This window comes from Euleptes europaea, chromosome 12 (assembly GCF_029931775.1).
Source record: "Euleptes europaea isolate rEulEur1 chromosome 12, rEulEur1.hap1, whole genome shotgun sequence".
Taxonomy (NCBI): Eukaryota; Metazoa; Chordata; class Lepidosauria; order Squamata; family Sphaerodactylidae; genus Euleptes; species Euleptes europaea.
The window spans coordinates 18822891-18846817 of NC_079323.1; the positions used below are offsets into that span (position 1 = coordinate 18822891).

General features: G+C 42.4%; 1 protein-coding gene across 1 annotated transcript in view; it reads left to right on the forward strand.

Moving 5' to 3' along the window:
• The window catches only part of CUL5 (cullin 5), a 32594-nt gene extending 11108 nt beyond the window's left edge, over positions 1–21486 (forward strand). The window contains exons 4-19 of the mRNA XM_056858592.1: positions 1733–1909; positions 3167–3308; positions 4750–4895; positions 4981–5061; positions 5392–5485; positions 6523–6653; positions 8479–8586; positions 9693–9757; positions 13044–13176; positions 14983–15114; positions 15268–15391; positions 15552–15727; positions 15860–16021; positions 17232–17350; positions 17809–17932; positions 21070–21486. Of these exons, the coding sequence (XP_056714570.1) occupies positions 1733–1909; positions 3167–3308; positions 4750–4895; positions 4981–5061; positions 5392–5485; positions 6523–6653; positions 8479–8586; positions 9693–9757; positions 13044–13176; positions 14983–15114; positions 15268–15391; positions 15552–15727; positions 15860–16021; positions 17232–17350; positions 17809–17932; positions 21070–21264 (2109 nt within the window). The 3' untranslated portion in view covers positions 21265–21486. The remainder of the gene's footprint in view (positions 1–1732; positions 1910–3166; positions 3309–4749; positions 4896–4980; positions 5062–5391; positions 5486–6522; positions 6654–8478; positions 8587–9692; positions 9758–13043; positions 13177–14982; positions 15115–15267; positions 15392–15551; positions 15728–15859; positions 16022–17231; positions 17351–17808; positions 17933–21069) is intronic.
• The last annotated feature ends 2441 nt before the right edge of the window (positions 21487–23927 follow it).

A 23927-nucleotide genomic window follows, 5' to 3' on the forward strand; every position in this document is an offset into this window, starting at 1 on the left:
CCAAAGATGAATCTATAGCAAAGTTTGTTTTTCCCTGCTGCCTTGAAAGGAAGCACTACTGTACAGTGTTCATAGCCCAAGATTAACACTTCTAGTAAAAGGAAGTTGTTAGTGGGACTCTACGCTGCAATAGTGACGATTAAGAACAAAATACGGCCATACGAGTAATTATGAGCACTGATTGGTGCTGGACCAAGCTGGCCAGAGGTTCAGGGCATCTCCTTGCCCCTGAAAGGTTTGGATGGGTATGGTGTGGGAGGCCCAGTCGGATCCCAAGGACATTCCCAAGCTTAGTAATCATGTCAGGAAGTGCTGCCTGCCAAGCCATAGGGGCAGAAAGCAAGGCCCAGGGGTGAGGACAGAAGGTATGCCAGAGAGCCAGCATGGTGTAGTGGTTAAGAGCAGTGGTGTGATTCCACACTCCTCCACATGAAGCCAGCTGGGTGACCTTGGGCTAGTCACACTCTCTTAGCCCCACCTACCTCACAGGGTGTCTGTTGTGGGGAGGGGAAGAGAAGGTGATTGTAAGCCGGTTTGATTCTTCCTTAAGTGGTGGAGAAAGTCAGCATAAAAACCAACTCTTCTTCATCATCTTCTTCTTCAGACTGGTGGGGAGGGTGTGCTGTGCCTAAGTTGGCTGGGCTAGGGGTGGTTAGGCTAGGATGTTGTCATGTGAGACTATGGGGAACATCCTCAATTTACAGAATGATCAACAGGTAGCCAAGATAGAAAAAGGGGTGGGTGTGCCTTGCCCAGGGTGGGCTCATGCTCAGGCCTTAAAAGAGGTGTCATGGCGTAGCCTGGGGCTAGAGTGAGAGGGCAAGGTGACAGTGCTCAGCCTTGTCCAGTGGAGAAGGCTGCTCCGTAATGCAGGCTTGAAGCACTGGAAAATTAAAGGAAGCCTGTTGCAGGGAGTGAGACGCATGACCATGACTGAGTGGCCAGTCACAGTGGGGTGGTGGCCCAGATCCAGGACGCAGCAGGTGTAAGTGGAGGATGCGATGCACCGTTTCTTAATCTTAACTTTGTTTCTTTTTTTAAAAAGCACTTTTTGTCTCTGGTGGTTGTGAAGTTATGCTTGCAAGTGTATGGATTGATGTCTGGGGAAAGTAACTGATGCCAGGGAGATTGCTGAACAAGGTCTCCAGACGGAGTGGCTTCAGCTCCTTGTCCTTCTCTTGACTTTCCAATGCATAATAGTTTTGAATTGCTTGCTTCAGTGGCTTACTGATTTTTCAAGGTTTAGTCTTAATTTCTTTGTCTTTTTTTGTGTTTGTAGAGTTAGGCAGAAGGATCCCCTATATCATTCCAGGACAGTTGTTAGGCGATTTAAGTTCTGAAGCTTTCTCACAGAACTGTGCTGGTAATAAAAGATGTTGCAAATTTATTATGTTTGGCATAGTTGCCCTGACCTGGATAAACCCATCTCATCAGATCTCCGAAGCTAAGCATCCTGGTTAGTATGGATGGAAGACTGCCAAGGAATACCAGGTCCGATAAGCAGGGCATGCAGTGGCAAACCCCCTCCGAGCGTCTCTTTCCTTGAAAACCCTACGAGGTCACCATAAGTCAGCTGCGACTTGACAGCAAAAAAAGAAAGTTATCTTTTAAAAAAAATTAAGTTTCCAAAACTGAGTTAGTAAAGAGGCGTTATCTCTACAATAGGAAAGCTAATTTGCAATGGGAATATTTTATAGATGCCTTTATATTTGGATCTGCCTCTTCTTTTCAGAGGGTGCTGAGCCACCAAGATGATACCGCGTTACTGAAAGCCTATATTGTAGAATGGCGGAAATTCTTCACGCAGTGTGATATCTTGCCCAAGCCATTTTGCCAGCTAGAGATTACTCTTATGGGCAAACAGGGCAGCAATAAGAAGTCCAATGTAGAAGACAGTATTGTTCGAAAGGTAGGTTTTAACGTTGCCCTTCAGAAAACTCCCCATCGTGGAGATAAGGTTTGTTACAGTACTTACAAATGTATGAAGATACTTTATGTCCAGTCCAGCCAGCTCAGTATTGTCTACTCTGACTGTCAGTGGCGCTCCAGGATCTTGGACAGATCATAGTCTTCCCCATTCCCTGCTACCTGAGGTCTTTTAGCTGGAGTTGTCAGATTACATACAAAGCAGGTGCTGTCGTGCTGGACTGTGGCCCTGTCCTGATGATATGCTAAGGGTCATGCTACCCCCAATCTAGTGAGACCCAGGCCCTGCGGGACTTGGCTCAGTTCCGCAGGGCCTGCAAGATGGAGATGTTACACCAGGCCTATGGTTGAGGACAGCGATGGTCTATACATCTAAGCTGGCCCTTCCTCCTTCTCCCTCCTTTCTCCTCCCCCTGGGTCCCCCATTTTTATCTCTGCTCCAACCATATCTGAATACAGGTAGAGTATCCATTATCCAGGCATCCGATATCAGGACTGACCCGAAAACCGGACTTTTTGAGCCACCATGTAGGCATTGCTCTCAGCAGTATGCCAGTTTGCTTTCTGATGGCTTAATGTACACAAAATTATTAAAAATATTGTTTAAAATTACATTCAGGCTGTGTGTATAAAACATACCGGTATATTAATTTTGTGTTTAGACTTGGGTCCCACCCCATCTCATTATGTATATGCAAATATTTTAAAACACGGAAAGATTCAAAATATGGACCACTTCTGGTTCCAAGCGGTCCAGATAAGGGAACCTGTACAACTATTGGGGGTGCCAAAAGATAATGACATGGATCTGTTATGTTTTAATGGGAATATGTTTTACTCACTTCTAATGATATTTTTTTATTGTGAATGTATTATGTTTTCATATAGAATTACTTGTTGTGTGTTCATTGTTGGGAGCCACCCTGAGGCCAACTTGTGTCAGGGGAGGGTGGGGTATCAATTGAATAAAATAGAATTTTAAAAAGTAATGCTGATTGATACCTGCAGCAACAGAGGAATTAAATTCTACTGCAGCCCCAAGTGTAGACATTAGCTGTGTGTACACACAGCATATCTGACTGGGTACAGAGCTAGTACACACAGAGGGGAAGGGCAAGCAGGAGTGAGCCTGCTTTCATGAACTAGGCTTAGACTGAGTGCTTAATATCCTTATTTGCTACTTTGTTTGCATGCCTGGCAATTAGGGTTTTTAACTTTTTCCCCCTTATTGTATTTGTAGCTCATGTTAGATACGTGGAACGAGTCTATATTTTCAAATATAAAGACTCGCCTTCAGGACAGTGCCATGAAGCTGGTACATGCTGAACGGCTGGGGGAAGCATTTGACTCTCAACTGGTCATTGGTGTTAGAGAATCTTATGGTATGTCTTGTTACGTGGGGCATAACTGCAGTCTCCCTTCTAATATACAACCACCAATATCTTGCCTCCAGTTGGAAGGTGCTTGACAGCAATACATTGCTACAGAAAATCATGGTTTTGACAGTTATAGCGACTGACAAGTTCAGAGAGCTGTCAGTGTGGTGTAGTGGTTAAGCATGGTGGACTCTAATCTAGAGAACTGGGTTTGATTCCCCACTCCTCCACATGTGCAGCGGACTCTAATCTGCTGAACCTGGTTGGTTTCCCCACTCCTCCGCATGAAGCCAGCTGGGTGACCTTGGGCTAGTCACAGTTCTCTTAGAGCTCTCTCAGCCTCATCTACCTCACAAGGTGTCCGTTGTGGGGAGAGGAAGAGAAGGAGATTGTAAGCCGGTTTGATGCTCCTTGAAAAAGGTAGAAAAAATCAGCATATAAAAACCAACTCTTCTTCTCTCCCCCTCCCTTCCCAACCAGTCGCAAAATTTGTAATCTTAAATCTGCGTCAGTGGTTTAAACTGCTTGCAAACTGTGAGCTCAAGTCCTTTAACTAGCTGGTTAAAAAGAGATTGCCTCATACACTATCAGTATTGGTTTTTGAAAGCTGTGAGTTGGATTCAGAGTGCTATAAGCAGAGCTCTGCAGATGGAGCAGAACATTCCTGCCTTCCCACTGACCTCTATAAAATGCTGTTCATGAGGCTTTTGGGAATAGCATGTGGGGCAGATGGAGGGGCAGTAGGAGGGGGTAACAGGTAACCCTCCCCCTTTGCTTGCTGATGCACTTTCCCTCATTGGAAGATATCCTTTGTGTCCAAAACCATGTCAGTATCAAGCAGATGCCCTGAGACATATTTGGCGGGGGGCAATCCTTGGAATCACTCTGCTCACAATTGTTCAAAAGCATCCTGAGACCTTACTCATACTACACCTGTTGACTTTGAAAAAAGTGAATCCCCCCCCCCCCCCGGTACATTTCTGTTAAGGGAAGGTGAGGGAGGGGAAGGGAAGGTGATTGTTAAGCTGGTTTGATTCTTCCTTAAATGGTAGAGAAAGTCGTCATATAAAAAACCAAATCTTCTTATTCTTAATTCAGAAATCACTTGTTAGGCAAATTTCTAAGGACTGGTTACTGATATCCTGCATAGTCATTATTAAAATCTGTACGGAAGGCTAAACCATGGGCACTTTCACACATACCAAATAATGTACTTTCAATGCACTTTATTGATTATTTGCAAGTGAATTTTGCCGTTTCACGCAGTAAAATCCAGCTGCAAAGTGGATTGAAAGTGCTTTATTTGGCATATGTGAAAGTCCCATCATGTTTCTGTGGATGTGTCTTTGGACTGCTATATTAATTTCTTCAATCAAGTAAAGGAGAGGTGTTTCTTCATTTTAAAAGTTCCAAAATGAAATATCTAACTTTACATTTCTTTCTATAGTTAATCTATGTTCTAATCCTGAAGATAAGCTCCAGATCTATCGGGATAACTTTGAAAAAGCTTATCTTGATTCGACGGAGAGATTTTACAGGACTCAGGCCCCTTCGTATTTGCAACAAAATGGTGTACAGAACTATATGAAATATGTAAGTGAAAAGGCATTAATATGATGAAGGCTGGTTTTGGTCAGTGTCAGTACTTTTCAGTGATGGTGGTTCTGCTTCTGCACAGGCAGATGCTAAATTAAAGGAAGAAGAAAAAAGAGCACTGCGATATTTAGAAACCAGACGTGAATGTAACTCCGTAGAAGCGGTAAGTACATGCTGTACGTGAGTATGTAGCAGAGTCATCTGTCTCCTTTAATATTGGCAAGGATTCACATCTTAAAACTGTATTAAATCGGAGCCCTTCTCCTACAATCAGGAATGCCATGTCACTGTGTCCTCAAATTCTATCCAGCTTATATACATTAGGGCTGAGTGCACTTAAAGTGAATCTGAAGTCTGAACAATTAAAAGCTGAGATACTACGCATGGAAGAGTCTTTTCTGTTCAAGAAGCTTGTGCATCGCGGGATCCAAGCCACTGGGTTTGTAAAACAGCACTGTCTGAAGCATACTAATGGTTCTTAACTGCTTTTCAGCTTATGGAATGCTGTGTGAATGCTCTGGTGACATCTTTTAAAGAGACCATTTTAGCTGAATGCCAAGGCATGATCAAACGAAATGAAACAGAAAGTAAGTGGAACTTTAAAATACCTTTGTCCCATTAGATTGGCTTAGAGTAAAAGGCATTTGAGACATACTCCTGTTTTGTAAAAGTAGTGGACTAGAAAGACTGTGTGCTGTAAGCTACAGCGGAATGATTTCATTGCCTTAACAAAGAAATTTGTGTTCATTCAGTGGAACAGGTAGAGTAGGTAGCTTTAATGGTTTAGAAGTGATGTTAATCAAGTTACAGTTTGAAAAGTGTGTCTCTGCTCCTCTCACGTGCGTTGCCACTGCACTGTATTCTGTTGCTATGTGTTTTTTATCATTTAATCTACCATAAGAGAGTTGCAGAGTCACGGAGTTATTGTCACATTGAAATGGAAATAAACAAGGATATAGTTTTGCCCTGGTAATCAAATGAACTTATGCATTTTGTTGGCGAATGATTCTGTTAAAGATGGGGGATATTTAGTTGTGATCCATGTATGGGGCCTGGAAGGAACAAACTGGGGGGACCAAAACATTCTTTGTCAGTGTTCTACCTCCCTACATGGAAACATTACATAACTATTCCATACGATAGATGAGAAACTATTAATGGTTTGAACAATGGGCTGTTAATTCCCAATAAGAGACTTCCAGCTTTCAGAGCGGAAAGTTGTACTCTTGAGCTTGGGAATTCAGAAGGCAATCTGACCTTAAAACTATTCCTGACTCCCTGTCCTGACAGCGCTTGTTTGGATCTGGTCCAGTGCTGAATATAGCAAGATACCAAACCGCATGCAAGTATGACTATCATCTCTCAAGGCAGAATTGCTACTATGGAAACATTGATTACTGAACATGGGAAACTGTGGAGAACGCCAGTGAAATTCTTTATACATAAACCCCAGTTTCTTTCCCATTGTTTTACCAATACTTTCCCCCAGTAGCTTACAGTGTGCGTGTGCGAGTTGCACACAGAGCATTACTGTGAAGTAAACACAACTGTTCGAACCGTCCTTCCAGACTGCTTGCGAGTGTGCGGATTGACTCATTGTTTCTTCAACTTTTTGTATCTTCAGAATTGCATTTAATGTTCTCATTGATGGATAAAGTTCCTAACGGAATAGAGCCTATGTTAAAAGATTTGGAAGAGCATATTGTTAGTGCTGGATTAGCAGATATGGTAGCAGCTGCTGAAACTATTACTACTGTAAGTGGGTGTTTTCTTGTCCTTTTCCCCACACCTTCTTGGAGAAAAATGTCCCAAAATCATCAAATGCCTTGCAAGGATACATTTTAAGTTGCTGTAATTAATTACGGGAATGCAATTTTTTTTAAAAATTACTAAACACGGTAAGAAAATATTACGTGTTCCTTAAAATTATGGGATTTAGAAATGTATTTCAGTGAAGACAAGCAAGCTTTACTGAGTGTAAAAGGTAAAGGTCCCCTGTGCAAGCACCGGGTCATTCCTGACCCATGGGGTGACGTCACATCCCGACGTTTCCTAGGCAGACTTTGTTTACTGGGTGGTTTGCCAGTGCCTTCCCCAGTCATCTTCCCTTTACCCCCAGCAAGCTGGGCACTCATTTTACCCACCTCGGAAGGATGGAAGGCTGAGTCAACCTGAAACCGACTTCCGTTGGGATCAAACTCAGGTTGTGAGCAGAGCTTGGACTGCAGTACTGCAGCTTACCACTCTGCGCTCCGGGGCTCCTTTAACTGAGTGACATGATTTTAAAAATGAGTTCTCCTTACTGACAGTTAAAATGTGACTTCATGTTATTTGAGAAGACTAGCAGCAAGTCAACTTCCTGGGTCTTGGGGAACTAGAAAGACCTGCCACTATGCATGCTCCATAGGCTCCCTGCACCAGTTATCATTCAAACTAACACATAGTATGCCATGAGATTTTTCTCACAGTGATAGGAATTGCAGGCAGTTGAAGTAGGCTGCCCATATAGGAAATGGACTCTACCTTCTGGAGATCTTCTCCAGAAGTTTCAGTGAGAATGCCTGGTATATTTCTCCAGTCGGTAACTTCGGGTGGACCGAAAAGGTGACCACAGCCAGGCTCTCCAGCTTGATCTGTTAACCAGTACATTCCTTTTTTTAAAAACTGGAGTTTGAAGCTGTTTGTAAACCCTGGTTTAAGCAGAACTCCAACTGACATTAAATTATAGTTATTGCTGGTTCAAATGCAATGGTGATCCACAGTTATGGCAGACAAGGGAATGGAGGGAATTTGTTGAAGGGAGGAGAAAGTACACAACACAAATGTTTCTGAAGCTGATTCCTGTGCAAACTGGGATGGGAAACCTGTGATGTGTGTGCGCCCGGCCACAGGAAGCACTCCTGAATGGGATGTTCTGTACTCCTAATCCTACCACATCAAAATAGGATGGAGCCTCTTAAGACAGGGGTGTCAAATAGGCTCCTTGAGAGTTTTTATCCGGCCTGTGAGCCAGCCAAGGCAGCCACCCCTTCCACTCTCAATCTGGGCAGGCGAGGCATGGCTTGGCCCCTACCAAGTGACATTTATGTCATATCCAGCCCTCATAACAAATGAGGTCGACACCCCTACTCTTAAGAAATGCACTTGGGGGGGATACATAATTGAAACAACTCCATGTAATGAGTGATACAGTTTCTATTTACAATGTGCCACACTTTGGAAGGGGGTGTCCAATCTTTTGGCTTCCCTGGGCCACATTGGAAGAAGAACTGCCTTGGCCCGCACATATAATACACTAACACTAACTTAGGCCGCACATAAAATACACAGATATTAACGATAGCTGATTCATAATGTTTTAAGTAAGCTTATGATTTTGTGTTGGGCCGCATTCATAGCCGTCCGGGGCCGCATGCGGCCCGGGGGCTGCAGTTTGGACAAGCCTGACTTAAAAGCATGAGGAATAAGCAATTCACAGTTTGTCAGTGCTACTGAGTAATGATCACACATGCGATTTCTTCCCCCCATCACATATTTGGCTTTTTATTTTTTGCTGTTCTCTTTGTTTTTTTATTATTAGGATTCCGAGAAGTATGTAGAACAATTGCTCACATTATTTAATCGATTTAGCAAGCTGGTAAAAGAAGCTTTTCAAGATGATCCACGATTTCTTACTGCCAGAGATAAGGTATGCTGTTATAAATTCAATTGACCTGTTGCTTCAGTTATTCATATGGACTGTAAAATCTAGAAACTATTGCTTATGTTTTCAAAACATACATGATGTAAGGGTTGGGCTCCGTGGAGCTGTTCTACTCCTTGCATTGATGAAAGCGCCAGTGATAGTGGAATGGATCCACAGTATTCACCCCCATTATCAAAGAGTGCTGTTGTACCTGCAGGATTCAGCAAATTATTTTCTGTGTATGCTCAAGTATTAATAGTTCCATTATCTTAGTTAGAAACTTCTCAGAAAGTCAGAGAATTTACTGAAGGTCCTGTTCTAGGGGTCCCCGCCTTTTTTGAGTCTGTAGGCACTTTTGGAATTCTGACACAGGGAGGCGAAACCAACCACCAAATGGCAGGAATATTACTAGCTATTGAAAGTTATCTATGAAGTTATGAAGCTACTTCAATAAACTCAGAGTGCTGCTGCTAGTTGGGGCTTATTGCAGTCTGTTCACACAGTGGCCAACCAGGTACCTCTAGGAAGCCCACAATCAAGTCAACTGCAGCAGCATTATCATGCCTGTGTTCCACAGCACCTCATATAATAGGCATGCTCCTCTGATCCTGGAGAGAATAGGCATGCATCATGACTAGTATCCATTTTGACTACTAGTCATGGATAGCCCTCTCCTCCATGAACATGTCCACTCCCCTCTTAAAGCCTTCCAAGTTGGCAGCCATGTCCACATCCTGGGGCAGCGAGTTCCAAAATTTAACTAGAGGCATGACTCTCTATACTTTGTGGGCTTCTGAGCTGCTTCCCCATGCTCTTCCTTGTTGGCTTACTTATTGCTTATAGTGTTTTGTGAACCAGGCTAAACATGGTTTGATTTCAAGCTGGCGTTAGCAAGTCACCATGGTCACTCTGATTCAGATGTCGAAGTAAATGATAGTTGCCATGGGGAAGCCATAGAGATGGGGAGGGTATATTCCAGGTTGCTAAATCATGGTCCAACTTGACTTCTAAACCAGGTTACTGAGAATGGTGAGAGATGTGAAATTATTGTTTTAGAGTTTATTCCTGCATTACAGAGTTGAGTGACTGGTTTCTTTTCTTTTTGTTAGGCATATAAAGCTGTTGTAAATGATGCTACAATCTTTAAACTTGAATTACCGTTGAAACAAAAGGGGTGAGTAACTTTGATCCGTCTTTGAATCTGGTGGCATTCAGTTTGAAATTGTTAAGGCAAGCTCCATTACAGTTTGAATGAATAGTTAGCTCTTTTCTTATTTCCTAAATGCTTGCTTAGAATTTTGTTTTTTTGCTTTTGAATCTCAGAGATTGAATCTCAGCAGCAAAATAATTTAAAGTGGATACAATAAATACTAAAATATTTGCAGTGCTGACTTTTGGCTGTCAAAAAGTGACAAAATAAGGAGTTTTCCTCTTTGCAAGAGGATCGGGGTTTGTTGAGTCTCTAATGAAAGGTTGTTCCATACATACTGTGGTTGCTTGAACTTGTAATGCAAATATTCATAATTAAGGGGGTCCAATTCATGGAAGGTATTTTTAAATGTATGTAAAATTGACCTGGTGATGGGACAATGGCTGAAAGTATATGAGTGTGGGCAATCACTAGTCCACCTCACACTAGGATGATGTATGACAAACTACTTTCACTGGAAACTGAGCACATGTATCATCCACAATAGACAGAGAATAGTGACTTACCTTAGAGGTTGGTTGTAACCATTACTAAGGTAATGCACAGTATGTGGATTAGATAACACTGTAATTATAACTGTTTTCAATTGAAATGTAATGAAAAGTGGCTAAAACAGCTGTTTTAAAACTTCTGCTATCCAGTATAATATAGTCCTCCAGAGCCGAGTACCAGTAAAGCTAATGATATTTATTTAGAAAAAATGTATGCTGACTCCAGGAATCTGCCTGATTTGGCTTGCAAAATAATAACAAAACATTAAAAGGTATGTATTAAAATTCAGCATTAAAAATGCCAAGCATAAAAACATATACCATTAAAACAGACCACTGATCATTAAGATAAGTTTCCAGACCAAGATAGTTCAACCCCTTAATTAAATGCCTGGGTAAATAGCAGCATAGGTGCCAGGTGAGCCTTGAGGGAAGGACATTACATAAACGAGGGGCCCTTACTGAAAAGCCCTGTCTCCGGTTGCCACTTGCTTCACCTCGGAGAGCAGCCCCAGTATCCTGCCCCTGACAATAGCCTAGCTGCTGCATTGGGGACGAGCTGAAGTTTCCTGACTGCCTTCAAAGGTAGCCACGTGTAAAACTCATTACAGTAATCTGAACTGATTGTAATCAGAGGATGGATCACTGTGGCCAGATCATGCTTTTTTGAGGAATGGCCATAGCTGGCATATCAGCCTAAGCTGATAAAAGGCACTGTGGGTCACAGGGGAGGCACAGGCTTTCAAATGTTGGCCAGGATCCAACTGTAGCCCCAAGCTGTGAACCTGTTCCAGCAGGGCCAGTAGAGCCCCCTCCAGGACTGACTCCTCAAACAGCTTTGTTATGGACCAGCAGCATCTCAGCCTTGTATGGATTTAGTTTCCGTTTATTAGTCCTAATCCCTTCCATTACTGTCTTCAGGCCACCAGTTCAGGACGTCCACAGAGTCACCTGCCTCAGCTGTTAAGGAGCTGTGGATCTGGGTCTCATCTGCCTATTGGATGGTGCCTTCCTGCAAATCCCTCGATGATCTTTCCCAGTAGATGTTAAATGAAATGGGGGAAAGGATGGAACCCCTGTGTGGCTCCATAGGATAAATGCCATGGGGCTGAGCAGCAGTCCTCCTGGAATATGCCAGTCGAGAAAAAGTGGAACCACCACAGTATTCCCCTAGCCGATGGCATCAAGCTCCACAAAAGAATTCTGGGAGAACCAACAGGGGCACCCTCTCCCTGTCACTCTCCCAGTAAAGATCATCCCTCAGGGTAACCATGGCTGTTTCTGTCCCAAATCTAGGCCTGAATCTGGGCTGAAAATGGGTTTAGATAATCATCTCCTCCGAGACCACCTGAAACTGCATGGCTGCCACACGCTCAGGTACCTTTGCCCAAAAGTGAAACGCTGGCTGCCGGGCAGCAGTTGTTCAAGTCAGCGGGTTCCAAGGATGCCTTCTTCAGGAAGGGGCAGACAACCGTCTCTTTTGGGGTGGTGGGAACTGTGTCCTGCCTCAGAGGGCCTTTACTGCCTCCCGGACCCATTTGACCAAACCAGCCCAGATTGATACCAGTAGCCACGAAGGGCAAGGGCAGGGTCTAGACGTGGTGAGTCGCACACTTCTGAGCGCTTCATCAGGCCTCACTAAGAGTCATTCATACAACTAGGACCAGACTGCACTCCAGTGGCATCCTGAGATTGAACTGTACTAATTGTGGAATCTTATGGTGGTTGTGAGTGATTCTTAATCTGCAAAGTGCATCACAAAATCATCATAACAGGCAGAGTCTGTGGTTTCAGGAGCCTGGGATAAGAGCTCCTTTACAACCCAAAAAAAGCTCCACTGGATGATGTTGCATGAACACAGTGGTGGCAGAGAAGTGAGCTCATTTTCCGCTATCACCAACGCAGAGTTGGCACGATAATGTACTCTCGCCTGTGCTCAGTCACATTTCTGGGCCTGATTTCATCACTGTTTCAGTCTTGTCTGGATTCAGTTTGTCGTATTAGCTGCATTCAGTCTTCAACCATGAGCAGGTACCATTGAAGGTCCTGGAACACTGGTTGAACTGGAGGGGGGGGCCTATGGCTCAGTGATTGTGCGTCTGGTCTATATGAAGGAACTTTCCAGGTTCACTCCCCAGCATCTCCCCTTAAAAGGCTCAAGTAGTTGGGGATGTGAAAAACCTCTGCCTGAGATCCCCAAAGAACCGCTGCCAGTCAGAGTAGATATTATTGATCTTGATGAGCCAGTGGTGTGATCCAGTACAAGGCTGTGTTGCATCATTTGCTTGCAACAAGAACATTTCTGAATCCTTAATTTAAACTGTCCTAATCTAGATGCTGTGAAACAGGCCACCGTATTTTGTGACCCTTTTGTTCTGTAGCCTTTCTGTTGTAACCCTTGCTTGTTCACCTAGGAGTGGGCCAGTAGCTTAAAGCACGTACAGCTTGTGCTGATTGTAGGGTTGGAAAAACCGGTTGTCTTGGATCGTTCTGCACTCATCTTTCATGCACAGTTCGACTTGTTTTCTGTAGCCTTCTGAGTACAATTGATCTTGCTAACTAGTTTGTATTAATGAATTAGGAAAACGTGAATCTTTTAGAGGAGATGCAGCAAATGGAATTTATGAAAGTTGTGGGTGCTATTGTTGCCCTTGAGGAGAATTAAGTTGTCCTTCATTTGTTAGCAATAACCTGTGATTGTATAATGCAGGAATGTAGCATGGATAATCTTGTGACCAGTACTCCTCCTCTTCTATTAGGGTTGGGTTGAAAACGCAGCCAGAGTCTAAGTGCCCAGAGCTACTCGCTAATTACTGTGACATGTTGCTAAGAAAAACACCGCTAAGCAAAAAACTGACCTCTGAAGAAATTGAAGCAAAGCTGAAAGAAGTGGTACGTTCTTATGGTTTTTTATGGCCTTTCATTTGAGAGAAATAAATTTTAAACATCTCTTGCCTTCAAACACACCAGAGCACTACGCGAGTGGTTTGCAGAGTTCGGCGCTAAATTGTTTCTAAACTTAATTTAGTTGCTGACCAGGGGAGTTATATTGTGTTTGACTGGTAAAACTGATAACTAGCAGGTTAGCTCACTTTTATGCATGACTTTTTTTTTTTATTTGACTTTCTGGCATGCACTTGTTGGCTGGATGGCAGCTACTCTTTTGTATTATCAGCATTTAGCCCTTTCTCCTTCTTATGGAGTATTCATTAACAGCCCCATATATCCAGAGCTAAGGGCAAAAAGTTGCAGGTCATGTTTGAGTCTTAGTACATCCGGTTTGGCTAACTTTCCCCCAGGCTCCAGTATTCTGTTCTTGAGCAAGATGTTTGAGTATGTGGTGGCAACATTTTTGGATTAATGATTATTTCCAGTTTGGGTTTGTTTTGTAACACAGACTGCCTTGGTCACCTTGGTGACTTGCCTCGTGAGATACCATCAAACTTGGTGTCCTTCTAGACTGGCTGGCCAAGTTAGGTTTGAGGTAGACCATGGTATGGAGGGTTTATTCCTTCCTGGAGGGCAGGTGTCGAACAGTAAACTGTTTATTATGTTACATTATTACATTAGCTAATGCTGACTAAACGGAGGCTATCATACTTTGGTCACATTATGAGAAGACAAGAGTCACTGGAAAAGACAATCATGCTATGAAAAGTTGGAGGCAGCAGGAAAAGAGATGGGTTGAGAAGCCACGGCCCTCAGTTTGCAAGACCTGAGCAAGGCTGTTAAAGATAGGACATTTTGGAGAACATTGATTCATAGAGTGGCCATGAGTCGGAAGTGACTGACGGCACTTAACACATGCACACACAATGCTGCCTGCTGGCTTTTTGATTTACTTCTTTAAGTGTTTTTTTTAAAACTCTGCTCTAATGGCTTTAGGGCTCAGTGGAAGGTTTCCTTTCTGTCTGTTTGCTATGTTTGATTTGGTTTTTGTTTGTATTATGCTGACTTTATGTTTTTAAATGTTGATGTAAGGCACACCTAGGGATCATATTGGAGGGAAGGATGGGAAATACCTTTAAATACATATTGTGACATTTGAGCACTGTATGTTTTTAGTTCTTGTTGTATGCCATTTTGGGGGCTAATTTTTTACGTTAGAAACCGGAATAAAAGTTGAACAAAATACTCTGCCCCAGCATCTGCATGTTACTCTGTGTGTGTGTTTTACTGTATTAAAAAAAAAAGACTGATCAAAAGGAGAAAAGCAGGAAGGTTGAATTTGAAGTAAAGCTATGTAGTGTTCCTCAGTGATGCGTAGGGCAGAGACTTGTAATGATGTAGGTTGGAGTGGTGGAGTCTGATCTGGAGAACCGGGTTTGATTCCCCACTCCTCCTCATGAGTGGCGGAGGCTAATCTAGTGAACTGGATTTGTTTTCCCACTTCCACACATGAAGCCAGCTGGGTGACTTTGGGCTAGTCACAGCTCTCTCAGCCCCACCTACCTCACAGGGTGTCTGTTGTGGGGAGGGGAAGGGAAGGTGATTGTAAGCCGGTTTGAGTCTCCCTTGAGTGGTAGAGAAAGTCGGCATATAAAACCAACTCTTCTTCTTCTTCTAGTATGTTGATAGGATGTGCCTAATGACAGCAAAATAGATTTGGGACTAGGTTGCTAGTACTTCCGGGTTGTCTGTAGTGACAATATGTGCTAACTGTGGGTAGTGAAATTTGTTTAATGCTTTTTTAAACAGCTCTTGGTGCTTAAGTATGTACAGAACAAAGATGTTTTCATGAGGTACCACAAAGCTCATTTAACGAGGCGTCTTATATTGGATATATCAGCAGATAGTGAAATAGAAGAGAATATGGTGGAATGGCTGAGAGTAAGTATTATCAAATCCTGTTGGCCTTTAACTACACTTCATACTTTTGTGTTTACTGCTTATATGTAAAAGGTGGGGCCTTCTGTGTAATTAAGGCTCTTACTTGTAGGATCCTGATAAGCATTGGCTTAATTTGGCACCTCTTTTTTGCAGGAAGTAGGAATGCCAGCAGACTATGTGAATAAACTGGCAAGAATGTTCCAAGATATCAAAGTATCTGAAGATTTGAACCAGGCCTTCAAAGAAATGCACAAAAATAATAAATTGGCCTTACCAGGTACTTTTTCCTCACGTTTACATTGAGCAAGATTGTTTCCTTAACAAACTGCATGGAATTAGACTGTATCTGCTTATCAGAGCTCTTTTTTTTTTCTCCTGCTGGTTATGTGTTGCATTTCAGTTCTAGGTGCTTCAGTGTTGTGTTTTTATTTTTACAGCCGATTCTGTGAATATAAAAATTTTGAATGCCGGGGCTTGGTCCAGAAGTTCTGAAAAAGTATTTGTATCACTGCCAACAGAGCTCGAAGATCTCATCCCTGAGGTAGAAGAGTTCTATAAAAAGAACCACAGCGGCAGGAAGCTTCACTGGCATCACCTGATGTCCAACGGAATTGTACGTTGTCGCACTTGCGGGCTGCCGCTTCTCTTTTACATTGATTTGCAATATGTACTCGCTCTTGGCGTACTGGGACATATTTGTACGTCAGTACAGCTGATGCTCTTGTGTTTGGTTTCCCATTAACAGATAACTTTTAAGAATGAAGTTGGCCAGTATGACTTGGAGGTGACAACATTTCAGCTGGCTGTGCTTTTTGCGTGGAACCAAAGACCCCGAGAGAAGATCAGCTTTGAAAATCTTAAACTGGCGACAGAACTCCCGGATGCTGAGCTTAGGAGAACTTTATGGGTATGGCCCCACTTCTTAAAACCACTTTCTTGGTTATGGGATTCTGGGAGCATCGCATTAAGTGCTGGATGAAGGCTTTTGAAGCAATGTACAGAGTGGTTTAATGCTCAGGGTGTTGGACTAGGATCTGAGAGACTCGGGTTCAGCTCTATATAATTCACTGGGGTGAGCTTTGTCCCGGCTTTCTCTCCCTCTCTCCCCCTACCTCAAGGGATGATGTTGTGGGGAGAAAATGCGGAAGTAGAGAATGTGATGTAACCTGCTTTGGGTCCCCATTGGGGGGGAAAGTGGAGTATAAATATATAATTTAAAAAAATCTTTTGCTGCTATCTTAATGATAATTTTTTGAGCTATAGCCTAGAATGGGGGAGAGTCAAGTTACCAGAGCAATACACTTACTGGGGAATTGCGAGAAGATATGTCAGATGTGAAGCATGGCAGAACAGTTGGCCTTTGATCATATTTCATATTGTCCTTTTTGTGGTTTAGCGGAACAGTTAAGTGACTTTTCACAAGGCTATGGTCCAAACAGTTTATTATTTGTATGGGGGAAAGAAATGTGTCACGGCGCCTGATATTTATTTATGTGTTTATTTTATTTACAAAATTTATACCCTAATGTAAAAGGCAGTGACGTACGTATTTCACTTGTTAGCCGTTAAGAATGGTGACAGATTGTTTACCATGTTGGTTCTTCTGTTTTTCCTGTTAGAAATGGAACTTACCCCAACCATTTACTGTGGAGGGAGGGATTGAAAATGGGAAAGGGAGAAGAGTTTATTATGTTTGCTATCATATTCTCTGTTCAAAAGGACAGAGAAACGGAGCTTGTCCACTATTTTCCTTCATTCTGATCCTGAGCTCCTCCTGTGAGCTTCATTTCTTCAAAATGAAAGCTAACATTTTTACTCTTCCTCTGACATGCACACATTTATTCTGCTGTGCTTTTGCTTCTGCACTAACAGATGAACTGAGTATACCGATGGAGAGAATAAGAAAATAACCTTAATTTTATTAACAAATTGCTGTGCCAAAGCAATTTTCTTTTTCACATTATTTTATTATCTCCTTGACTCATTAGATTTTTTAAAGCTTAATTACATCCAGCTCATCATCATTTCTTAAGTGCTTCAAAATACTTGAACAATTTTTTATTTTTTTATTTAAAAATATTCCCTCTCTTTCTCTTTTCTTTTTTTTTTCTTAACAGTCTCTTGTAGCATTTCCAAAGTTGAAACGTCAGGTTTTGTTATATGAACCTCAAGTCAATTCACCCAAAGACTTCACAGAAGGAACTCTCTTCTCAGTGAACCAAGAGTTCAGTTTAATGTAAGACATATTTATTTTATTTACTAATTTTATTTATAGTCTGCCTTTGTCACTGCGGTTCAGGGCAGATTCAACAGTGTAAGTAGATCCAGTCAATAGGATGAGTCATCTAGGAAGCTGTGTAATAAGACATTACCGCTGGCCTTTTCCCTGAATATTTCTTAGAAAACAAGTTTTAATATTTAATGGTCCAACTATTCCTAAAACTTGTCTCTAAGTTTCATCCCATCATGGCAAAATTTAAAATTCAGAGCCTCTGCATTTTGTGACTGACAGCCTTCTATTATAGTTGGGAGTAAATGTTTAGTTAAAGACTCTGGGGCGTGAGAACTGGAGAGTAGTTTTGCCTAAGATCCCGGAAAGCCTAGATGGGTTAAAGGAGCTGCTTCTATCCTGAGTTGCAGGGGGGGGGGTCTTTGTTTTTATTTTTTGCTTCATCTCCTATTTGATTCTTTCAGAAAAAATGCTAAAGTTCAAAAAAGAGGTAAGATAAACCTAATTGGTAGACTGCAACTAACTACAGAGAGAATGAGAGAAGAGGAAAATGAAGGGATAGTTCAGCTAAGAATATTACGAACCCAGGTATGTTTAACACTACAGTGTAACTTACTGACTGGCTTTCCAATTTTCTAGCTGCTGCTTCAGTTTACAATGTATTCTTAAATGTGTAGAATGTGATCTTTCGGTATGCTATTAAAAAGTTTGGGAGTGCCTCAGCAGTTGACAGTTGGACCTCCCTCCCCCACCATTTGCAGTATATCTAGTTAAAGAATAGGGACAAGCAACAGTGTACGATGTGGAAAGGCATATTTAAGCATCTCTCTTTGTGATCAAAAGAGCTTGACAATGCAGAAAGCTAAGAATCAGTTTTGCTCTATAGTGATGCAAAGCTTAAATGGGCAACTTCACTAGGGGTTCATGCATATTTCAGTACTAAAGAGCAGCAAGGGGCGTACGGTGCAGTTCTAAACAGAGTTATACCCTTCTACACCCATTGAAGTCATTGGGCTTAGTAGGGTGTAACTCTTAGGACTGCTCTGTGAGTTGTACACCTGTCATGAGGTTGTTATGACCAGGGCCATTTCTGCAAGAGCACCAAAACATGCATGCTCTCAGATAGCAATATTGGCCACAGGCTTCAGATTCCTAAGAATCTTTTCTTTCCTTTTGACAAAACCCCAAGTTTCTAGCCCTGATGACTGAAAGTGTGGCTGTGTGTGTGTGCTGGCAGTGCCTTTTGGAATCGTAGAAGCTAGGAAAGTAGCCAAGTAAGATTTTTCAGTGGCTTAAAGCAGAGCTTCAGTGTACTCTATCCTCCTTTGACTAGAGAACCTAGCATAAGCTCTGCAAAGCAGCAAAAACTGCAAAACAAGAAATTGTGCTATTTGCATGATTTATGCAAGTAACAGCATTGTGATCACTTGGATGCAGCCTCTTCTTTTTTAGCATACTATATTCACAGCCCCGATTGGTATTCAGTAGGACTTGTACAAGAAGGGGGAGTTGTAGTTCAGTTTCAGAGTGTGTGCCGAAGGTCCCAAGTTTGAACTCTGGTGGCAGGGCCTTGGAAATCCTGTCCCTCGAACCTTTGAGAGCCATTGTCTGTTGGACTAGGATAGGTGGACCTGTAGTCTGACTTGGGATAAAGCAGTGTGACGGTGATGTAGCATAGTAAAGCCAACTCACAGCAGCATGCTAAAGCGGGTGCAGTTGCAGGGAAATTAAACTGACAGGTAACCTCTCGACCCTTCTCCATTGCCTACAAAAGGAGCATAGCTAGTGGCTTTGGAGATTAAACTTCCTTCGTACAGCTTCATGCAGCTGTCCTGATTTAGTTTTTTTTGGCAGGTAAAGCGAGAGTGACAAAGGTTGGTGGCAGCAAATAGATGTCCATAAATAGATTTTGCATGGCTTGGCCTGTCTGGTTATCGACCAGCGCCCGGGCCTTTCCCATCATGGCTCTTGGTCTGTGGATTGGGCTCCCTGAAGAGATGAGGGGGAGCCACCTCCTTGGAGATCTTCAGTGTTTTAACTGGAAACGGTTTTAACTTTTATTGTAAGCTGCCTTGAAGCGCGAGGAAAGGAGGAGTTATAAATGTTTTAATAAAAGTGACAGTGACAGCATTTAGTGCTGTGGTGCTGCTCTGACACTATAAGCCAATTCATATGTTCACCATCTCAGTATTACATATGAAGTGTGTCATGAGCCTTAGGAAATGTGTGCCTGGCTGCCACAAATGTGCATATGTGTGATTTGCTTGATTTTGTATGCTGCCTTTCAGCCTTAATACTGGTCTCCTTTCGAAGACTTTTCTTTTTGGCCAGACATAATGCCTTACCCCTCAACAAATTATTTTGTAGATTCTTAGATAGTCCAATCGAACAGAGAGTCTCCCCGTGTGGAGAGGCAAAGGCAGAAACACTTACGCATTTTTTATTAAGTTGTGATTTATATTCTTCTGTAAGATCTTCTCTTATTACTCCATTGATTTCACACTTCCTTGTATGTACTCACAACTATCATTTAATCTATCTGCTGTCTGGTAAAGATAAGGCTGTTACTCTACCCATAGTTTATTACTTAACGGCCGCTTTGAAGATACCCTGAACATTACAATCAAGTTACGCCTGAATGCTCATTTGCATACAGGTGCTCATTTTGCCCTGGAACTGGAATATTGGCCTCCAAGGAGAGGGCATTTCCATTTCTCTCCAATTTGATCTGAAGTTCCTGATTCATGTGTTGTACACTTCTTGTATGAATGACATGTTCTGAGCACCATACATGCTCTACAGTATGGGAGCTTGCAGCCAGAGTGAATATCTGAACTAGTGCTATGATCACAATGGGTCCCAATTGTGTGTGTGCATAAATCCAAGTAAGCGTATTCCCATAATCTTCTAGCCAAAAGCGATTAGTAACTTGTGCTGCCTATGTATTCAGGCTACATACATTGACATTGTATAATCTTAGGCTAGCTGCTTACATTATACAACAACAACAACACAAATAATTTTTGAAGTTATGTGTGCAGCTTTCTAAAACCATCAGCTTTCCTGGTTAAAAAAGCCTAGATGTTTAGAATCCTTTTCACTTTAAAAACATGGTTGCAGTTTCTCCCTCGGTTTCTTCCATGCTGGTGGTAATAGCAGGTCTGAGGGCTTCCTCCCACACGTGGGTTCCTGGCGCGGTATGTTCAGCAGCCTTGCAGAAACACCCTGGCCTTCCTGTCACCTGTGTGGTAGCTCATGGTGTTGTTGAAGCAGATGGCGTGGGTATAACACTGCTAAAGGTGGCTGGCCTGAGCTTGGCTATCCTTGAGAGGTATTATCTGCAAGCTCCAGGTTAGATCCTGAGTAGCATCACCGTCCTGAATTCTGTGGAGTGGGACTTCCCGGTCTCTCTCATCCTGCTGCAGCTGACTGTCTGAAATTCTGATCCTGGTGGGTTAAGTGACCCTCAGGAGCCATGTGGGGGGAGGACCTGCAGTAGGATAATCTGAAGGAATCCCCTTTCTTCCTTGGCCAATAGAAGCTCCATTCTGCTGATGTGACACCACCTTAGGATGCCCTCTGTTTTTTCAAGCACTCCTGCCCCATTCTAAAGTGCAAACCTCATTCTTGTGAAAGTGGCTGTATATTTGCTCTGGATTGTAGCTTGGCTAGACTTGATCAATGTATATCATAAGCACATTTCCCCTCCCTTGTCGTTGCTTTAGGAGGCTATCATCCAAATAATGAAAATGAGGAAGAAAATTACTAACGCTCAGCTTCAGACTGAACTGGTAGAGATATTAAAAAACATGTTCTTGCCGCAGAAGAAGATGATAAAAGAGCAAATTGAATGGCTTATAGAACACAAATATATCAGGAGAGACGAATCGGATATCAACACTTTTATATACATGGCATAGCGTGGAGGCTCGCTGGAAGATGCCAAGAGAAAAGTGCATTGAAGGTGGCTTGGGCAGACAACTACCGGAAAAGGGACTGAGCGGGAGAAGGACTTGGTTTGACTTGCATTACATATTCAGATCCCTGCCTTGCCTTACCAGAAAAGAACTTTTGTTTTGCCAACCTTTTTCAGCTAGCATGATGGCATTCCCTTCATGTTGCACACATTTTTTTAACAGCATGCTGGGTTGTTGTTTTTTGTGGGGAATTTTACATTCATGGAGAGTCTGTTGTGAGCGCTTTTTTTAAAAAAATAGGTTTGATTTACACCCACTTGGGGGGAAGAACAGATTTGGAAGGGGGGGTTAGATGAACAATTCTTGCACAAGGAAAAAGATCTTCAAATATTCATGCACTGAGGAACTGCTTATTAGTTTTCACTTTTTAAAAAAACAAACAGATAGGACTAGATGTAGCACTTCACAGTTTGTGTTTTGAATCAGCAGCTTAAGTATACTGTTCTTCGATCCCTTTTTATGTATAAGGTTTGAACGACCACATGCACATCGCAGCTGAAGGTCCGTGTTTATCTGTTGGCTCAACCAGGGGCTTCAGGAGAACACCTGGGTTTGGATCCTGAGACATGTGGGTGTTAAACAGGATTATCCAGTTTGTCAGTTTTCTTTACAAAACTGTGGGTCAACCTGATTTGTTTATATGGACAAATTGATTTCAGTCCCCCCCCCCTTTTTTTTTAAAGTGTTGGTTTCTCTTAAATATTATTTCACCTTTTAAAAACTGTACTTCATGGATCGGTCTGTTTATAGTGAAACAAGATGAAATATTAAGTGTATTCCTTTGTACATTTAATATTTGTATTCACGGTGTTAATATGCTTGTATAAATCTGAATGCATTAAAAAAATAGCCAATGCACAAATTACCCCACCCACTCCATAGAAATTAACTTTTTGACAATCCCTCTATTTCTTCCTTGATTATTTATTTGAAAATATTTTAATGTTACTTTAAAAAATACAATGCAACTCTGAAAAATGACGGTGTGGAAGGAGACAATTCTTTAGCCTGGTTGGTAGGTCTGCTTTGTATGCTTTATATATATATATATATTTAATCCCTACCACCACTTTCCTGCTTGTTATGCTGACAGTGTAGAACAATCTAAAAGGCCCTGCAGCTGCTCTATTACGGCTGCTGCCAACTTACGTTTCTTTCTGTGGAACCTCTAGGAGCCCCACTTGTGGATTCCTTCCCCCCCATTACAAAAACTGCATCCAACATCAAAAAGCAAAGCAACTGGGAAGCGTACAGTGAGGCTTAGGAGGAAAACCTGCTTTACCTAGAACAAGGGAATGGCTGTATTACGCATTAAAGCAAAATGCAAATGTCTCCTTCACCCAGTCCTAAATCATTGCTCGCCATCTTCAGCTGCTTTGGAATGTCTGTCGTCTCTTGGGATTTTTGTTTGCGGCCTCCATACTTAAAAAAAAAAGGCAACGAAATCGAATGGAGAAAACGCAGCTTTTATTATACCCTGCCGTTTCTTTTGCATTTTAGAAAGCAGTGTTGCCACACTACCTTAAAAATTTTGTAGGCCCAGGTGTACACTCTCATCCCGGGCAGTTTGTGTTGGCCAGTGGTGATGTTTAGTAATTCTGACTGTCATGGATCCTGCTTATTTGGGTAAAGAGAGAGGCCATTACACAGGTATGTGGGCAGAAATAACTTTATAAGGGCTGTTGTATTCCAGGATGGTAGGGTTCAACAATGTCTGTTCACATAGAGAGGTTTGTATCTGAATCTCTGCCCTTAAGCAAGCTCCAAAGTACAAAATGGCGGGGGTGGTGTGGAATTGTGAATTCTTTTAGATGCCATTGAAAACCAAATTGTGTAAAGGCGGGGGAATAAAAGAGGGTACTGATCTAAAATCCCATGTGTTCAACTTCAGAGTTAACATAGAGTTGTTGAAAAAAAATTGTAGATGAGAAAGGGATTTTGTGTACCTGTCAGTCGCAGGCTGAACATGCTAAAGAAAGAAACCTGTAGTTGGTTCTGTGGGGGGTGTTTTGGATATGCTTCAGGATTTCTAGATTTCTGCGTTTGATTTGGAAGTTCACTTAGCAGCAGTGGGGTGGGGAAAGATACAGATGGGTATAGATGTTTCTCCTATACATTTTGATTGGATGCTTTTGTATTATAAGGGCCCCTTTTGATTCTGCTTTGGAGGAGTGGGCATGACATGTTAACTATAAAACCAGCTAAAATCCTTATGTTTACTTGGACTCCCCCCTTTTGGGGGGGGGGACACACTGACAACACATGGTTTAGAAATATTCCCCTTTCAGTCCCTGGAAGTGCAAGTATTTGTGAAGACTGGAATTAATGGCTGGGGGCGAAATGGCGCTCAGACTTGCATTTGTGCCCTGGGACTGTTAAGAAGTCCCACCGCAGAACTTTTTTTTCTCCCATCTTCACCCCAAAAAGCCATTCCTGGAGATAGTGGGGAGGGGGTCTCCAGAGCAGCATCCAGTGCTGCACAAGTGAAAATTGCCGTCTGTTCCCCTCTGTGGGTGGAGGTACAGAAGGCATGTGCACGGAGCTATTTGGGGCTTGCCAACGAGTAATTTTTGAAAGGGATTCTGTCTTGTGCATTCACACTGAAC